The sequence below is a fragment of the Phaeodactylum tricornutum genome, chromosome 3, assembly GCF_000150955.2.
Source record: "Phaeodactylum tricornutum CCAP 1055/1 chromosome 3, complete sequence".
Lineage (NCBI taxonomy): Eukaryota > Bacillariophyta > Bacillariophyceae > Surirellales > Neidiaceae > Phaeodactylum > Phaeodactylum tricornutum.
The window spans coordinates 1237098-1256621 of NC_011671.1; the positions used below are offsets into that span (position 1 = coordinate 1237098).

The following is a 19524-nucleotide window of genomic DNA, read 5'->3' on the forward strand; positions in this document are numbered from 1 at the left end:
AAGCACGACCCATTGATGGGGACAGCTTCCCGACGCTGCAAGGAGTCTGTCAGTAAGCAAGTCAAAACATGTTGCACCGCGTTTTTTGCATCGGGTTTTCGTTAAACGCTGGACTGTTCGCAGTTGCCAAAGAAGCAGGCGCTTCCTCCTTAATTGCATTCGCAAAATAAAGCTCTGCAACGCAAACTTTCCAGTGTGACACAGTGCTCTCCCTGTCCACGCGTCTTTTGCATTAGTAGAGATCTCATAGAAAAGAATCTGTGAAGGCTCTGTGAAAAAGAGAAAGTGTACTCTTTTGACTGACCGTGAATCATTTTTTGTTGTTTCACTCGACAAGTAAGATTTCAGATGTCTCGAGACATTCTCAAGACGCATTCTCACGTCCACAGGGTGAGGTTTTGGCATCCTCAGTGTTTTCCCACCGATTTTGACCATGAGAATATACTTTACCAGCCCAAGACAGTGTTTTACATAGCCACCCTGATCTGGTCTACAACCGACAGGTGGATAGAATTCGCATCTAGTATTTCAAATCGTCCATTGCTTTTCTTCAAGCTTCACGTTGAATTTCCTACCAGAATGCCAACTCGTGCAAATGAGAACCAATCGCTCCAAGAGCTGTTTGACTCTGTGGTTCAACTTATTCGAGAAACGCCCACTCCGGATGATTCCGCTCACCAGCTATCAACCGGCGACAAACTGCGTCTGTACGGTCTCTACAAGCATATTGAAGCGAGTGCTGCGTCTGACAATAGTGACAAAACGGCAGTCGACGAGGAAGCCGCGCCTTCTATTTTTCGTGTGGAAGCCTACGCCAAGTACCAAGCCCTGAAGGCTTGCACGGGATTATCTCGGGAAGAAGCGATGCGGGAGTATATTTCGTTACTCAGCGCACAAGAAAATTCATTGGGTGAAATTTGTCGGGATTGGTGGCATAGCTCTAACTCTGTTGCCAATGACGGCAAAAGTTCTTTTGCGAAAGAAGTGGAAACTCCGATTGACCCTATGCTAGAGGAGGATACGAAGGCTTCGAAGCTGGCCGAATCCAAGGACGTGAAACATACTGAAATGAATAAAGCCTCGCATGTCGAACCAGCCGCCGTTTCAAGGCCGAAACCATCGAAACACTTTTTCGGTGTGTCGCCCTTAATTCCACGTGGCCAATTGGATATTAAGTATCGCGATCTACTTTATGCGAGTCGCCATTGCGCTACAAATATGATTCGCCGATCGACTATGCCATGCTATCAACACTACGAGCGAAAAATAAAAAATCAGTGGATCAGGGGTATGGAAGGTGATGGTCAAAGTCCTCAAAACGTTGTAGTTGGTCTGGCAGTGCGATCTTTGTTGGACTTGTACCTATTGAGTCGGTCCTTCCCAGAAGGCTCGCAGATAATTATTTGTCCGCCGATAAATGTTCCAGGTATGCTACGAGTGCTCAGGCACCATCGACTCGAAGTGGTGGGCGTGGACTTGCCGCCGTCGGACGAAACGACCAGAAATACAACAACCACCATATCTGTCGATATCGAGGGGATCGAAGCGGCAATTACAGATAAGACGGTTGCCATACTAGTGGTTCATCCGTTCGGAATGGTGTCGGCGTCAAATCGTGACTTTGAGCGGATAAAAACACTTGCCGATCAGCATAAGCTGGACGTCATGGAAGACTGCGCCGAAATATTTACAGGTCTGGGGTCACTTTCGTACAGGGGAAGTCCTCAGGCTGATGTGGTCTTCGTCTCCTTTGGTCTGATTAAGACTTCCACTGCCTTGGGAGGTGGCATAGCGATGGTGAAGAATATAAAAGTAGCAGAGACCATGAAGCGATTGCACTTTTCTGTTTACCAATATCAAACGAATGCAGAGTACTTCGGAAAAGTGCTGTATGCCCTCTGTATACGCTTCGTGACGGATTTTCCTTGGATGTGTGGCATGATACATCAGCTGTGCGTAATTTTCCGATTGGACTTCGATTATTTCGTTACCTCACTACTGCGTGGATTCGGACGCTCACCTATGGATTCCAGTGGGACGAAGTTTGATCAAGCAATACATCAGTTTCGACGACGCCCATGCGCGGCTCTCTTAGCCTTACTTAGTTATCGCTTGCAGGAAGCAAACCAACATGTACCCTCGGTATTGCATAAAAAGGATCAATGCCTAAAGATCACTCGCTTGTTGAAAAGCACGATCCCAAATGTCAACCTTCCGGCCCCAACCCCATACTGCACGAATAGTAATTGGCTTTTCCCAATCGTGTCGGAGACGCCTGGGAAACAAAGCACTCAGCTCGGAAAGCTTGGATTTGATGCCACGCAAGGATCATCGCAGTTGTGTTGTGTGTCTCCAAATTGCAAGCGAGCGGAAAAGCTCATGAAGGCGTTGTTGTATCTTCCTGTCTGCGGTAAGAAGCTCTGTAACCTTGAAATGAAACGGCTAGTGGATGGACTTCGCACTTTTCCGTGCAATGGTGATGAGCCCGTACAACCAGGTTTCGGCTGTAATGTTGATTTCTTGTTGAAAACAAGATTGAGTCTTAGTATGGCACTCTGCATATTTTTTGTTTTCTCCCGAGATGTTGCCTTTCTCATACGACAGATTCATCTGGGGATTGTGGCGCTGGGGATTTTCCTCGTTGTTTGTATCGCATCGTCGAAGCTTCTGCGATGGTTGGTCGCTGACTACTATATCAATTCTTCGACCGCAGTGGGGAAGTACATAGACCTGTTGGGTCAACATCCAGATTACGAAAGCCATCGAGACATTTCCAACCATTCCACTATTCCTGGACTTCAAGCTGTCCGCACAAGTGTTTTCCAGTCAAGTCCAGCTCTCAGGCTTCCACAGTGCTCTCCCTGTGAACGAAAAGTGATACTTACTGGGGCGACTGGTTTTATTGGATCACTTGTTCTTCGAGATTTGCTCCTTCATCGAAAAGTGTTGGGGATTAAGAAGGTCATACTCATTTGTAGATCAAAGCGTGGAATTTCGGCTCAGGCTCGAATCGACACATTGCTCGAAAATACAGCTGTGTACGGGTTCCTAGACAAAACTGAGAAGAGCGACTTAGTAAAGGTTATTGAAGGTGACGTTACAAGACCCAATGCTTTACTGTGTAAAACTGATCTCTACGATGTCCGCAACGACGGAAGTATATCCCATCTGATTCACTGTGCAGCGTCGGTGAGCTTCACACAAAGCCTTCCTGCTGCTGCCACAGCGAATATATCCTCCCCACTATACTTGCAAGACCTCGCAGCATCTCTTGCCCATGAAAAGACACATTTCGTGCACGTCAGTACTGCGTTTGTGCATGGCGGTTTGAGCGGGACGGACGACGAGCCACTCTCGGAAAGGTTGTTTCCCCTCGGATCTTTCGATGCTAATGATTTATACAGTTCAATGCAAAGTACGGAGTTCCTCGCTTCCAAGGCTATGCGTGAGCTTCGTTTTCCCAATTCTTACACGTTTAGCAAATGTGTTTGCGAACATTTACTTGTGAAAAACAGCAAGGTTCGGACAACAATTTTCCGACCGAGCATTGTTGGTCCAGCATGCGAGATGCCTTTCGAAGGCTGGGCGGGAGAAAGGCCGACTACTCTAGTTGCTGCTGCATGTCTGTACCTCTCGTACCAGTGGAACCTTTGGAGCTTTGGCCCTTATCGAGTATCGTGTATTCCAGTTGATGTGGTGTCAAGATTCTTGTTATCCAGAGCGTTTGCCGAAGGCGGCTTTCGCGATGTTGTAGGTGTTTACGACTCGTCAAGTGACGAAGACTTTGAAAAGGTTTCTTGCGCTTCCTCTGCTTTGGCCGATACTGTGTATGCAGGAGATCCAGAGTCAAGCAATTTACCACTTTACACGATACACAATGCGACTTGGGATTCAGCCTCTGCACCTAGTTCTACCTTCACTTGGCTGGACTATGCCAGCACTGTAACTCAGGTTGGATCTTTGTTTGGCCATTTTGGTCGAGCAACAGCATACATCGGCTTGATTCTCTCGACACAGGTGCTCTCTATACTGAACCCCTCTCTTGAGCTATATACTAGAATTCATCGGAGTATTGTCAAAGCTCCTCTCCTTTTCGTTGAAACAGTATTTGCATACTTGAGAGTAGACGCGTCAAATATCAGGAGACTCCTTTCCTTTATTGATCTCCCTCTTTTGTTCTTTCCCTTTATGAATACGAGCTTTCACTTCCGCAGTCGGCTTGTTGCCAAGGATTTTGATGGCCAACGATACGCTCTCAACTGTGTCTTGGCTGCGCATGTGTTTCTAGCCACCACGAGTGAATGCCGTCGGTCTCAGAACCCCTCAAAAGAAAGGAATACCTATCCAACCTTTTTCCTTCTCGGGGGGCGTATCCACGAACCGGTTCTCTCGGATTCGTGGTGGGCTTTAACTCAACCAAGGGGATCTTTAGTCATCAGATGCATTGGATTCTTGGCAAAGAAGGTTCTGAGATTGTGTTTTAACGAGGTTTCCGTTGATCTTTTTTCTTTCGCTGAAGCGATCCGAGAAGCCGAGAATACGGGACGACCTATTCGCATTGTCCTTACCCCTACGCACCGGTCGGTCTTCGACTTCATCCTTCTTAGCTTTTTAGCCTTTTCGTTGCCGGAGCTTCAGGTGGATATTCCTTTCGTCGCAGCCGCGGAGGATTTTCGGCAACTTCCTATCATAGGATGGTTGTGTTCTTGTGCCCGAGCTATTTTCATTCGAAGAGGCACTGGTCAAGTTGATCCTGATTCAAATCAGCAGATCCAGGCAATTGGTATTCATCGACATGGACCGGTCCCTGTCATGGAAGTCTTCATTGAAGGAACTCGTAGCCGTGATGGACGGTTTGCGAAACCAAAGACTGGTGTTTTGAAGTGCCTTCATCAAAGTGGCATAGATTCTTTGATCGTACCAGTTGCAATAAGCTATGAAGCTATTCCTGAACAGCATTATATGGAAAAGGAACTCGTGACAGGTGCTTCGCTTAAGATGTCGACGCCCGGTGCTTTGCAATGGCTGTTGGTAAGTACTCTCCATGTTACACTTTGAGCGTTGCGTATGTGGTTGAAAGGTTCGACGCTTACTTCTTTTGAGCACAGGATGTATTCGACGGAAAGAACAGCTTTGGGAATGTCCTAGTAAGTGCTGGTGCCCCGCTCGTCATGAACGCTGCCGAAAAGACGAATTTCAAGGAACTGGTCTGGAGTATTCAAGGACGACAACGAGATCTTATGTATATCTCGCGCTATCATGTAGAGGCGATATCCCGTCTGCTCGATATTGATTGCGATACAGTCGAAGGCGGTATCAAGGCCCTGAATATGAACTACTGGTCAAGTCATCCTGTTGAATCTAGACGCTTGACTGTGCCTTCCAATAACAATACGCTCTGTTGCGCTGCACTCCAAGTCCCATATCTATATCGCTTCTTTGAGCCACATCAGCTTCTCTGGGTGAAATGGATCAATAGCACAGCTTCGTCTAATTTCGAATTGATCGCATCGGCAGCTCCTTTGAGTACCGCTTTATCAAAAGTTTTTGACGCAGCCGACATCTCTGTTTCAAAGGCCTTGTTGCGGCTGCAGAGTCATGGTTTCGAACACCCGGAGAGAGATCATTTGCTTAAAACTGCAATTTCCATGGATATGACAACGCCATCAGTTCTTCTAGCGGCGTCAGCTTCAATGAAAACGAAAAATGCCGATTCTATTCAGCTTTTACCATCATCAAACAATGGCAGATTTTCGTTGAATATCGCACGCTCAAAATTGCACTCTGGCGAGGCACTTGGGGAGTGGGGGTTCGAAGGATGTGGTTTTATTGTTCGAATGGGCGATTATGCGCCCTATGTGGCCATGAAAGGCAACCGGTATTCTTTATCCGGTAAACGTCTCGATGGCCTTCTCCCTTTTATCGAAAGCGAAATGATGGTGAAGGTAGATATTTCAAAGGAGGCATTTTTAGATCGCTGTGACTTCAGCGAAGCAAGCTCCCAACCTATCGATGTAGACTTGTTGGGAAAAGCAAGTTCTTTTGTTTCCATCTCCGTTGCTGAAAGAATTCGTCATGGAACAGGGCACTGTCAAGAAGACATATACGCTATTCGTTCTGGCGAAGCCCTTCGGATCCCTGATGCCGTTGCGTGGCCCATCAATGAAGATCACCTTTGTGAAATTGTATCGCTGGCAAAGGCTCACCTTTGGTGTGTTATACCTTTTGGGGGAGGAACAAACGTATCTCAAGCTACTCGTTGTCCTCCTATACAGGTCGAACCGCGCCCCATTATTTCAGTTGATATGACCCAGATGAATCGAATCTTGTGGGTGAGCGAAGAGAATGGACTAGCCCATGTAGAAGCTGGGATCACTGGCCGAGCTCTAGTTGAAGAAATGAATCGACGGGGATTTACGATTGGGCACGAACCAGATAGCTATGAATTTAGTACGCTCGGTGGTTGGATAGCAACGAAAGCCAGCGGAATGAAAAGGAATAAGTATGGCAACATAGAGGATATAGTCAGGGGAGTTCGAGTTGTTGGCGCGAACGGGGTCTTAGCTCATGGATACAAAGGAGCAAACGGATGCGGCCGCGAAGCAGGCAGCTTTGACATAACTTCATTGATCATTGGATCAGAAGGTTGTCTAGGTGTCATTGGGAGCGCAGTCATTCGTATTTGGCGACTACCCAAGAAAAAGGACTTTGGAAGTGTTCTCTTCCCCGACTTTGAGCACGGCATTCGTTTCACGAAAAACGTCTCAGAGCTTGGTCGAATGATACCTGCAAGTTGCCGCTTGCTGGACAATGAGCATTTTCGCTTGGGACACGCCCTTAGACCAGAGTCAGAATCGATTATTGACACAGCCAAGCGAGCAATAACTTCTTTCATCGCAAGTATTTCGTTTTCCTTGGACCCTAAAAAGGTTGTCTGTGCCACAATTTTATATGAAGGATCGTCAGAAGAAGTGAACAATCAGAAAAAAGCCATCGGAAGACTGTCTCGCATGCATGGAGGAGTTCAGGTCGGAGCAAGTATTGGTCGAGCAGGGTATGAATTGACTTTCATGATCGCCTATCTTAGGGACTTCGCTATGTCATATCATTTCCTTGGAGAGTCCTTTGAGACTTTTGTTCCTTGGTCGGGACTGTTGGCTCTTATTACCGCCACGAAAGAGCGTATTTTGAAGGAACACAAGGCTCGTGATCTCCCTGGGAAGCCATTCGTTGGTTGCAGAGTGACCCAACTATATCACGAAGGAGTATGTTTGTACTTTTACTTTTGCATGAGCTTCAAAAATGTTGCCAGTGCAAGCGCTGTCTTTACCGAGATTGAGCATGCCGCTCGTGAAGAAATCTTGGAGCACGGAGGATTGCTCAGCCATCATCACGGAGTTGGAAAGGTTCGGTCATCGTTCCTTCAAGCCATCAACTCACCCGCCCTACAGGAAGCCGCGCTCTTGACTAAACACGCGTTTGACCCAGAGAATATATTTGCTGCCCGCAATGGTGCATATGCCTCTTAGGTCTGAACGTTTCAGCAAGGATATCCAGAATTACCGAATCTTGAAACATAAACAGAAGATTTAAAATATTATCCCTTGAGGATTATACAAAGATTGAACGTCGAAAAGAAACGCATTAATGCACTCGAGATCTGAACAGATGCTTGCGAGAGTGGTGCTTTCGATTCTCGCTACTCTCATCCGATGACAAATCGTCGTTGTAATCCCTTCGTGTCGGATTCACTTCGTTAATTACCATCGAACTTTCTCCTGTCTCCTTTGTTTGCAAGACTTGCTGCTGTTTGTGGACATCTTCCATGGGATGGACTGTTCGTTTGTAAGCCGCGCGGAACATAATCATCATCATTCCCGAGAAAGCGAGGACGATCGAGCTAGAAAAAACCCAATAAACGGCCGTTATCGAATACGTGCATACACCATCATATACCGTGCTCGTGTAAATCGGCACAATCAATTCGCATGACAAAAGATTCAGCGCACGCTGCAAAGAAGTCTGCAAATTCCTCAATAACTCGTCCATAGACAATATAACTTCGCTAACTGGCGTAAAGTCTCGACTGCAATAAAGAGATAGCTCTTCTATTATTGCCTCGTCGATAAAAGAACCCTGTAGTTGGCTAATACTATCGGAAGCTGTGTTCTGCAGTGACAGAGAGTAAGATAGGGCGAAACGATAGGCAACTAGGTTGATAGCAGCATCTGAGTCACTGTGAGAAGTACGTACCAACTCCGGTGAGAACTGTTTGAGTGGTGCAAAAGGATCTTGTCCATCACGACATTGATCAACAAAGTATGCTACCACATCGTAGACATAAGTGTTGTTGTAGCCCAATTCATGCAAAATACTATAAACCGACGCATCGGGAGTGTCGACTCTCCCACCCTGTAAGACAATGACGAAGAACAAACTGGAATTAGAGACATGTAAAAACGTGACATTCTCCCAATCCATGAAACGTTGGGAAACACTCACCGGCAAACAAAAGTCTGAATTCATCCCCGCCACAATCATCATGCCCGACGCCACTCCTACGGCCACCATCGTCATGATGATAAACAGTGGCAACAGGAACCAATTGGTAACGCAGATATAAATGGAAAAAGAAACGTCAAAAAAGCTAATGATGACGCCCGCCACGAGCAAGGCGGGTACGACTACGTAAGGCACTAAGACAAGCAGAATTCGCCAATCCGTCAAATCCACACCGCCCACGGCATCTTGTACTTGCGCGGATCCCTTTTCGACTTTATCCAGGGCAGATTCGGCCTCCGCCAAGGGAGTGTCGTAAAAGTCGTCAAGATCCGAGAGAAGAGCAATGGCTTGCTGAGCAGTATCCAGAACTTGCCGACCAATGTCAGAGTTTTGCACGGACGGATCGGCCGGACAGAATACGGGAGCATCCAGTTCCTCGACCAATTGGGTTCGCACCGACGAAGCGAGCTCGATACTGTCCCGTAGACCCGTACGGATGATATCTCTGGCTTCCGCAGAAATGGCGTCAATGTCATTGGAACTATCATTCACCGTGTTGATAGTATTCTGTAAGTCTGTCACACCCCTTGTGACGAGTAGAATGGCGAATAGAATGTACAAGGCACCGCACAACAAGAAAACGATACGCACCAGGACAGATCGATTGCAGCAACGGCTGCGCGACTTTGGATGCACGTCTGCCTGTTTGTTCCGTGTGTTACCGTGGTCTGCGGGTGGACGAGGGGAGTAGTCATTGTAAAAACTATCTTCATCGCTTTCGTATTGCGGATTACGCGGAGGAACTCTGCTGCGGTCGGTTTCGCGGCGCGACTTTGCGGGGCTAGTGAAGTACAACGAATTCTCTTCAATGATGGATTCACCATCGTCGACGTTGTCACCACCACTCCCATTGCTGGTAGTGGAGGGATCCAGCTCGTCGACAACAATGGGATGACCAGAAAAGAAACCAACGCTTTGGGATCCCAGGCAACGAAATACGATCAAAACGATTCCCCAGCAAGCAAAGAGGGCCAAGGTGAGGGCTCCCGCGAAAACGAGACCATACATATAGTCTTTGGATTCGGCGGGGTCCTCCGAAAACAGCAAGAAGATGTCCCGAGAATGACCGAATCGAGGGGACGTTACCATGTGGGACGCCGCCGGTACCTAGGAATCGAACGAAAGCCAAGACAAGGAACCAAGTTAGTGTCGATCCAAGAGAAGGAATGGTTACCTCTGTGAGTGTCTAAAACTAGTGCGTTCATGCGTTCCTGCGTTCCCACGTATTCTAGTCTTTTCCAGGACTGGCTCCTCGGTCTCCGGTTCCTCGGTTCCACACACGGGCACGTACCGGGTCATATTCGCGGCGATAGGATGTATCGTTCGACATGGTGATGACAAGAGGAAGGATCGGTGTTGCTGTTTGAACGGCGTTGCAACAACACAGCGTTGTCCAAAGAAAAAGCTCTGTCTGCTCCTTGCCAATGAAATCGCGCAACGAATCGTTTTGTTCGAACTCGATTTGCTTCTTCCAGGACGGGGACGTGAATCAAGTGGGGATTGCGAAGGAATCTCACCGCTACCGGTTCTTACTTTTGGTTCCACTAGCTAGCGTTATCTGTAAACAAAAATATCCAGTCGCCCTTGAATATGCTCCTAGATTGATCCAGCCTGCGTTCACCTGTTTTGGGTTTTCGTGTGAGAGAGTCCTGGTTACTGCACAGGACATTTGGTGCCTATCACGGGGTTGGTCGTGTGACGGTATAGGAAATCAACCTCTTGATGCTGTCAAACTCCAAAAGTGTCTGATTCCGTCATGGTGACGACACATTCTTTTATTCGGAGTGTCCCAAACGGGAAAGTCGCAAAATTTCGCAAACCGGTCAAATGACTTTTTTGCCTATGTCATACCTTTCCCGCGAGTACCGCACAATTGTGTTTGTTTAGGTACCAACATGGCGACATTTGGAAATCTGCACAGCACTTATCATGCAAGCTTAATTCACTATAAATACATCCATAGTATGACTCCCTGCTGGATCGTGCGAACCACAAGGACGGAAAGAGGATAAATGGTGAACGTCTGCACTGCTACTATTGGTTGCCTCGCATACTACATAGTTACCTATACTAGTCTAGAGTAGTACACGACACTGCAACTCACAGTCAGTCCCTGAATCGGGATACCCAGCAACCGAAGTTTCCTAAAAGAACCTTCCCCGCCAGCTAACTATGAAAGTTGCCATCTCGAACGGTCCTCTCGACCTCTCGACCTCTCTACCTAGGAACGGCGCCGCGGAAACGAACCGTCGTCGTGACTGTCATCTCAACGAACCAAGTGCCCGTCAACGTCGCCCTCGTTGCAAATCTGTCGCGCACCGTACGTCGCCGTGGTAATTTCGTCGAGAAACTCTGGCTGTTGATCATCAAAAAGCTCGTCCGTTTCATTCAAATCCGCTTTATCAGTAGGTTCCAGCTTGCTTGACCACGAAACATCGGCATCTCGCTCTGCATCCTCACCGGAGGGACCTTTGTTGGAAATCACGTACTCGGTCTCCCGAACCGATGCACGTAACGTAATCATGACCATTCCGGCAGTTCCCATTACTAGCAAGCTCACAAAAATCCAGGTCAATGCCGAAACCGATGTATTGCAAGAAGCCTCGTACACGGCGTTGGTGTACAGCGGGACCACTGTTTCGCACGAGAGTGTATCCAAGACCTGAGCCATTTGCTCAATCATGTCTTGCAAGGTGACCTGCATGGAAACAGCAAGGCCCTGGAGAATCGTAAAATCATTGTCGCAAGATACTGCCAAGAGGTCCAAGGTGTCCCCTTGGCTAAGCAATGTGTCAATGCTTTTCACCTCGGTTTGACTTGTGGGCTGACAGTAAGGGGAAAAAACAACAAAGAAGATAAGTCGACAGTGTCCAGGGCAAATTGTACGTAGGGAAGAACCTAGTGGGCATTCAGAACCCTTTTTGCACGGAAATTTCTTATGTTTCGCCTCGTCTTCCAGAAGTTGCTTCACGACCTACCAAATTTGCAAAGTCGGCCTCCAAGTCGGCAAAAGGGTTGACGGTGTCTCTGCATTGGTAGACAAAGTATTGCACCATATCAAACACGAACTCGCCGCGTTGGTAGTTCATTTCCTCCATTACTCGCAAGATGACAGTTTGCGGATTGTCTGGGATATCTCCCTGTACAGAAAGGAACAAGCGGAGACGAGAGACACAGGTTCCATGGCGTTCCAGTGAGAATGTGTATACTTCTTGAAAGTGCACGGCGCAAACTTTGGGAACGTACAGGTAGACAAAAGTCGGCATTCATTGTAGCGGCAATTCCCATACCAACCGCTGCGATAATGGCAATCAGTGTTAAAAGAATAAATGCAGGAAGGGCGAAGCAACTAATGAAACTTTGAAAATATCGACGCTGAATTATAGACCAGGTGAGAATGCATCCGGCCATGAGTATGCCCGGTATGGTCACGTACGGAATGATCACCAGCGCGGTCTTCCAACCGGTTATTTCAAAATTGATAGTTGAAGTTTCGCGATCAAGGATGATCAGAGCCGACTCGGCATCATCCAATAAGGCCAACGAAAAGTCACCAAACTCAAATAGCCTGGCGATTATGGGCTGCGCGTACCTGAGGATATCCCGTGCTAATTCAGATCCTTTTAGCTCGGGATCGGCTGGGCAAAATTGCGTCGGGCTCACATTAAAATCCATGCGACTACGAATCACGTTGGCCGAGTCGATGGTTCCACGAAGCTCTCGGCCAATTGTAGACCGTGTCATACTTGAAATGTTTTCGACGTCAAGAACTGTTTCGTTGATTACGTCGACTGTAGGTTGAAGTTGCATGATCCCGAGGGTGGCCAAAAGAAGGGCGAATGTTATATAAATAACACCCGCAACCATGAAGCAAATCCGAGCCACCTTGTGCGTACGAAGATCGCCTGCTTCGTGACAATAAGTGTCCGCTTGGTCTTTTTCGATATTTTCCGACGACGCTTCTTCTGGCAGCGATAGCGAGAGTCTCTCGGGACCAGTCTCGCTTTGGTTGGGCGAGTTTTTTGCGTACTCCTTGTCAGGCATGTCGTCTAGTTCGCTTGTGTCTTGGTTGTTACCGAGTTTGGAGTCCTTGGAGAGGGCTTCGTCTTCCGCTTCATTGTCATTTGATTCCTTGTTAGCGCCGGCAGCTAGGTTCAGTTTAGCCGATTCCTGGCTCTCGGAATTGTCGCTCGAGTCGGCGTTCACATGTTTGGAAGTGTTGGAGGTGTTGCTTTCTTCAAGGAAGGACCCGCCTGCAAGGAATCCGAACCGCTTTTGCCCACGCCACCAGAATAGAATCAAGAGAGCAGACCAAAGAATAAAGACAGCCAGAATGACGACGGCAAGAAAGAGCATACCCATGGCGTAGTCCTTGACTTCGGCTGATTCGCTCGAAGCGAGAAGGGAGACATCTCGACTATGACTGAAGCGAGGAGTCTTGCTCATGACTTCTGCGGCCGACGCCTAAATTGGTACGTATATCGAAAGTCAACAACAGGTCTTGAGTGAGGCATGTAGACACGGAAAGTGATTGTATGAGGCTATCGACTAATGTAAGGCAGTAACTTACCGACTCGTAAATCTTATAGAACGAAGAGCTCATCTTCGTGTTAGCACTACGATCCATCTACAAGCAACAGTAAGGAAAGATGGCAACCGCGCTAGTCGTTTAGATTCGAACAGTCTCTGTACGATTTCTCCAATTGCTCCAGATGTACTTTCAGCTGTCGTTAGTAACCTGCTCTGGCAAGGAATGACATACCAATAGGAATGCCGTGCAATCCCACTTCGACCTGTTCGGGATGAATGCCGGCTCACTCTCCATCCGAATAACGTTATTTATGAGTGGGGGTGGTCGTACAATGGCTGTTGACCGACTGTTGGAAGATTCTAAATTTGACAATGAGAATGGAAATGTTGTAAACTGCACCTAACTACAAGCATTCATTGGCATGTCTATTTTGTCCGTACCTTTGTATTGCACGGGACGAAATTCGTTGTCATTTTGTCGAAAGCCACTGACAACAAAGTATTGTAACACTCTCGTCCGTTATACAGTCGTATCCGATATATTGAAAGATTGGACAAATGACTAGCGATACTCCGTCTCAGAGACCTCGTCGAGAAACATAGGCTCCTGATGTTCAAAGAGCTCGTCCGCTTCATTGGGACCCTCATTACCAGTGGCTGCGATCTTTCCTTGCCATGAACTATGGGTATCTAGCTCGGGACTACCACGAGAAGTGCCGTCGTTAGAGTGCACATACTCAGTCGTGCGGTACGACGCCCGCAGAGTGATCATAATCATTCCAGTAACACCCATCACGAGAGCGCTCACAAAGATCCAAGTCAATGCCGAAACGGAAAGGTCACAACTACCCTCGTGCACGGCTTTAGTGTACAACGGAACCACCGCCTCACACGAGAGCGTATCTAAAACCTGAGACAACTGCTTAATCATATCTTGGACGACCTCCTGCATGGAGGTAGTGAGGTCTAGAAGAACTGTAAAATCGCGTTCACAGGACAACGCCAAGACGTCCAAGGTGTTTTCTTCTCTCAATGAGACATCAAGTTCTTCCAAAGCAGTTTGAGTCGAGGGCTAACCAAGAGAGCAAAAAGCGGACTAGTCAGTTACCAGTACTTAATACACACAGTGGAAATGAGCTGTCGCTCGTGGGTAAAGGTCTTTTGTTCGCACCAGTTTCTTCACGTACCAAATCAAGCAAGACACCCTCCACGTCGGCGAAAGGATTGACTGTGTCTCTGCATTGGGAGACAAAGTGTTCTACCATTTGATACACGTATTCGCCGCTTTGGTAATCAGATTCCTCCAACACTCTCAAGATAACCGTTTGGGGATCATTTGTGGAACCACCCTGTACAGATATGAGCGATCATAGCAGGAGAAATAACAGCCATGCCGCTTCAGTGAGACATCCAAGCGATCTTCTTTGTTACAGGGTATGTACACAAGAAACGTACCGGTAAGCAAAAGTCGGCATTTACGGTTGCGGCTATCCCCATGCCAACCGCCGCGATAACGGCAGTCAGTGTCAAAAGAACAAGTGCGGGAAACACAAACCAGGTCACAGCATTTTGAAGAAACCGACGCTCAACACCCAACCATGCGAGAATACATCCTGCCATGAGTATTCCTGGTATCGCAATACACGGGATCGTCACCATCGCGATTTTCCAACCTGTAATGTCAAAATTCAAGCTCGAAATTTCTTCCTCGATGATGATCAAGGCAGAATCAGCATCATTTAACGAGCCCAACGAAAAATCATCAAACTCGAATAGATTGGCGATAACACTCTGCGATTGGCTAAGAATATCTTGCGCCAGTTCGGAACCCCTCACCTCGGGGTCGGCGGGACAAAAGCGGTCTTGACTTACTTCAAAATCCATGCGACTACGAATCACATTGGCCAGGTCGATGGTTCCACGAAGCTCTCGATCAATTGTAGACCGTGTCATACTTGAAATGCTTTCGACGTCAAGAACTGTTTCGTTGATTACGTCGACTGTAGGTTGAAGTTGCATGATCCCGAGGGTGGCCAAAAGAAGGGCGAATGTTATATAAATAACACCCGCAACCATGAAGCAAATCCGAGCCACCTTGTGCGTACGAAGATCGCCTGCTTCGTGACAATAAGTGTCCGCTTGGTCTTTTTCGATATTTTCCGACGACGCTTCTTCTGGCAGCGATAGCGAGAGTCTCTCGGGACCAGTCTCGCTTTGATTGAGCGAGTTTTTTGCGTACTCCTTGTCAGACATGTCGTCTAGTTCGCTTGTGTCTTGGTTGTTACCGAGTTTGGAGTCCTTGGAGAGGGCTTCGTCTTCCGCTTCATTGTCATTTGATTCCTTGTTAGCGCCGGCAGCTAGGTTCAGTTTAGCCGATTCCTGGCTCTCGGAATTGTCGCTCGAGTCGGCGTTCACATGTTTGGAAGTGTTGGAGGTGTTGCTTTCTTCAAGGAAGGACCCGCCTGCAAGGAATCCGAACCGCTTTTGCCCACGCCACCAGAATAGAATCAAGAGAGCAGACCAAAGAATAAAGACAGCCAGAATGACGACGGCAAGAAAGAGCATACCCATGGCGTAGTCCTTGACTTCGGCTGATTCGCTCGAAGCGAGAAGGGAGACATCTCGACTATGACTGAAGCGAGGAGTCTTGCTCATGACTTCTGCGGCCGACGCCTAAATTGGTACGTATATCGAAAGTCAACAACAGGTCTTGAGTGAGGCATGTAGACACGGAAAGTGATTGTATGAGGCTATCGACTAATGTAAGGCAGTAACTTACCGACTCGTAAATCTTATAGAACGAAGAGCTCATGCTTGCATTCGAAACTAGCTAGAGCAAAAGAATGAAAATGAATGAAGACAGCGGTGCTGGTTTATATCAATTCGAAAGGTTGGAATAATTTTCACATCACTAGCAGATACCTAGAGATTCTACGGGAAAATTTTGTCGGAAGGTTAAAAGTAAAATCGCGCTTTACAGTTATCTGTATGCGATGAGTTTCTGCGCACTCTCAACCTAGAATCATGCCATATTCGAAGGGAATGATGCTATGACTTTGATTAAGAATCGAGTAAGATTCCGATTACAACATTGAGAACAGGAATGACTTTATGGATAGCAGTAAGCTGCTCAAAATTCATCACAACACTTCGAAGACACTATAGAGAAATGCATACCAAGAGAACTTAAAAATTTGATTCTAAGGTAGTGATTGGCAAATTTATTGAATTGACATTCTCATCCGCATTGTAGTCGAATCCGACACATTGAAAGATTGGACAAATGACTAGCGATACTCCGTCTCAGAGACCTCGTCGAGAAACATAGGCTCCTGATGTTCAAAGAGCTCGTCAACTTCATTGGGACCCTCATTACCAGTGGCTGCGATCTTTCCTTGCCATGAACTATGGGTATCTAGCTCGGGACTACCACGAGAAGTGCCGTCGTTAGAGTGCACATACTCAGTCGTGCGGTACGACGCCCGCAGAGTGATCATAATCATTCCAGTAACACCCATCACGAGAGCGCTCACAAAGATCCAAGTCAATGCCGAAACGGAAAGGTCACAACTACCCTCGTGCACGGCTTTAGTGTACAACGGAACCACCGCCTCACACGAGAGCGTATCTAAAACCTGAGACAACTGCTTAATCATATCTTGGACGACCTCCTGCATGGATGTAGTGAGGTCTAGAAGGACTGTAAAATCGCGTTCACAGGACAACGCCAAGACGTCCAAGGTGTTTTCTTCTCTCAATGAGACATCAAGTTCTTCCAAAGCAGTTTGAGTCGAGGGCTAACCAAGAGAGCAAAAATCGGACTAGTCAGTTGCCAGTACACCATACACACACTTGGAAATGAGCTGACGCTCATGGGTAAAGGTCTTTTGTTCGCACCAATTTCTTCACGTACCAAATCAAGCAAGACACCCTCCACGTCGGCGAAAGGATTGACTGTGTCTCTGCATTGGGAGACAAAGTGTTCTACCATTTGATACACGTATTCGCCGCTTTGGTAATCAGATTCCTCCAACACTCTCAAGATAACCGTTTGGGGATCGTTTGTGGAACCACCCTGTACAGACATGAGCGATCATAGCAGGAGAAACAATAGCCATGCCGCTTCAGTGAGACATCCAAGCGATCTTCTTCGTTACAGGGTATGTACACAAGAAACGTACCGGTAAGCAAAAGTCGGCATTTACGGTTGCGGCTATCCCCATGCCAACCGCCGCGATAACGGCAGTCAGTGTCAAAAGAACAAGTGCGGGAAACACAAACCAGGTCACAGCATTTTGAAGAAACCGACGCTCAACACCCAACCATGCTTGAATACATCCTGCCATGAGTATTCCTGGTATCGCAATACACGGGATCGTCACCATCGCGATTTTCCAACCTGCAATGTCAATATCTTCTGTTGTCTTCTTTACACTAGAAGTTCCGTCATCGATTGTGTTCAAAGCTGACTCAGCATCATCCAATGAGCTTGCCGAGAAATCATTCAGCTTAGTGATGGCATTTTGTGACTGGCTAAGAATATCTTGCGCCAGTTCGGAACCCCTCACCTCGGGGTCGGCGGGACAAAAGCGGTCTTGACTTACTTCAAAATCCATGCGACTACGAATCACATTGGCCGAGTCGATGGTTCCACGAAGCTCTCGATCAATTGTAGACCGTGTCATACTTGAAATGCTTTCGACGTCAAGAACTGTTTCGTTGATTACGTCGACTGTAGGTTGAAGTTGCATGATCCCGAGGGTGGCCAAAAGAAGGGCGAATGTTATATAAATAACACCCGCAACCATGAAGCAAATCCGAGCCACCTTGTGCGTACGAAGATCGCCTGCTTCGTGACAATAAGTGTCCGCTTGGTCTTTTTCGATATTTTCCGACGACGCTTCTTCTGGCAGCGATAGCGAGAGTCTCTCGGGACCAGTCTCGCTTTGATTGAGCGAGTTTTTTGCGTACTCCTTGTCAGACATGTCGTCTAGTTCGCTTGTGTCTTGGTTGTTACCGAGTTTGGAGTCCTTGGAGAGGGCTTCGTCTTCCGCTTCATTGTCATTTGATTCCTTGTTAGCGCCGGCAGCTAGGTTCAGTTTAGCCGATTCCTGGCTCTCGGAATTGTCGCTCGAGTCGGCGTTCACATGTTTGGAAGTGTTGGAGGTGTTGCTTTCTTCAAGGAAGGACCCGCCTGCAAGGAATCCGAACCGCTCTTGCCCACGCCACCAGAATAGAATCAAGAGAGCGGACCAAAGAATAAAGACAGCCAGAATGACGACGGCAAGAAAGAGCATACCCATGGCGTAGTCCTTGACTTCGGCTGATTCGCTCGAAGCGAGAAGGGAGACATCTCGACTATGACTGAAGCGAGGAGTCTTGCTCATGACTTCTGCGGCCGACGCCTAAATTGGTACGTATATCGAAAGTCAACAACAGGTCTTGAGTGAGGCATGGAGACACGGATAATGACAGTCCAAGGCCTACGGTCAATGGTGTAACTTACCGACTCGTAAATCTTATAGAACGAAGAGCTCATCCCTTTTTCGAGACTTGTACAGTGGTATGAAGTGTTGCTTCGATAGCTCCAATCTGCGAATAATATTTTTGCAATCTCTTTTCTTGTGAAAGCCGTAGTTTTTGCTTTGACCGAAAGGGAAAATTGTTACAACGATTGCCCTTCACTCTAGACATGTTGCATTTCTGCGCACTCTCAAAAATCGAGAATGCCTTCTCTGACAAGGACTTTGCCGGCCGTCTCACTGAGTTATCTGAATACTTACAGTTGTGTATAAATCCTGTTGCTACATTGAGAATTAGAATGACTTTACATTTAGTGTATTCAGCAATCGATCAGTATCAATGGGGCTTTATTTTGTCCGCTCTTAGATTAAGAGAGAGGTACAACTTGCCCGAAAAATCCACTTTCGTGCCATGAGAAGCCACTGTTTGCCGTTTTACCTTCTCATGCGAAGGATTTTGTGTCCCACAATGACTAAAAATGAAAACAGGACATGATGTTTCTGACTTTTATAGTGGAGATCGTACTTGATACTGTAATGAAAATGGTCCTCATTGTCAGAATAAGTCTAGGCGTAAGTGAATATTGCAGATATAGGTATGTCCCGGATGACAACACATTCAAATTTCCATTCGCGCAGGAATGTTTCAAATAAGGTTACTTACTGCTTGGGCCCTGTTCCAAATGCAGGTTCTTCTCACAGTCAATGGAACAGTTTTGAGATTGCCTGCATCACTTCCAGTCAAAAACTTGATTGAGAACTTGGTAAGAGCATGAGATAGCAGCCAGATACGATTCTCAAGAAGTAGGTATACCATTCGGGAAAAGCCGACAATTATTTCCGCAGTGGATAGTCGCTGCGATTGCGAAGGTCATTCACAATGGAAGCTAGCCAATCGACTATGCTCGCG

The 19524-nt window shown here is 47.2% G+C and overlaps 3 protein-coding genes across 3 annotated transcripts; 2 read left to right on the forward strand and 1 right to left on the reverse strand.

Annotated features, from left to right (window-relative positions):
* Window positions 1-426: 426 nt before the first annotated feature.
* On the forward strand, window positions 427-5373 carry PHATR_44189 (predicted protein; the record flags this gene model as incomplete). Its single annotated transcript, XM_002186176.1, has 3 exons — window positions 427-5031; window positions 5109-5313; window positions 5348-5373. The coding sequence occupies exons 1-3, from the start codon at window positions 580-582 to the stop codon at window positions 5371-5373; spliced, it is 4683 nt and encodes a 1560-aa protein (XP_002186212.1). The 5' UTR covers window positions 427-579.
* A 491-nt stretch (window positions 5374-5864) lies between these two features.
* PHATR_44190 (predicted protein) lies at window positions 5865-7850 on the forward strand (the record flags this gene model as incomplete). The annotated part of the gene is made up of 1 exon (XM_002186177.1): window positions 5865-7850. One exon carries the CDS (start codon window positions 5865-5867, stop codon window positions 7527-7529), a length of 1665 nt encoding a protein of 554 aa, XP_002186213.1. The 3' UTR covers window positions 7530-7850.
* A 2726-nt stretch (window positions 7851-10576) lies between these two features.
* On the reverse strand, window positions 10577-18735 carry PHATR_44192 (predicted protein). The gene is made up of 10 exons (XM_002186459.1): window positions 18599-18735; window positions 17274-18497; window positions 17006-17167; window positions 13656-14164; window positions 13534-13580; window positions 13325-13452; window positions 13133-13189; window positions 11809-13026; window positions 11541-11702; window positions 10577-11386 (listed from the first exon to the last, which is right to left on the reverse strand). The coding sequence occupies exons 1-10, from the start codon at window positions 18629-18631 to the stop codon at window positions 10829-10831; spliced, it is 4098 nt and encodes a 1365-aa protein (XP_002186495.1). The 5' UTR covers window positions 18632-18735; the 3' UTR covers window positions 10577-10828.
* Between the last annotated feature and the right edge of the window lie 789 nt (window positions 18736-19524).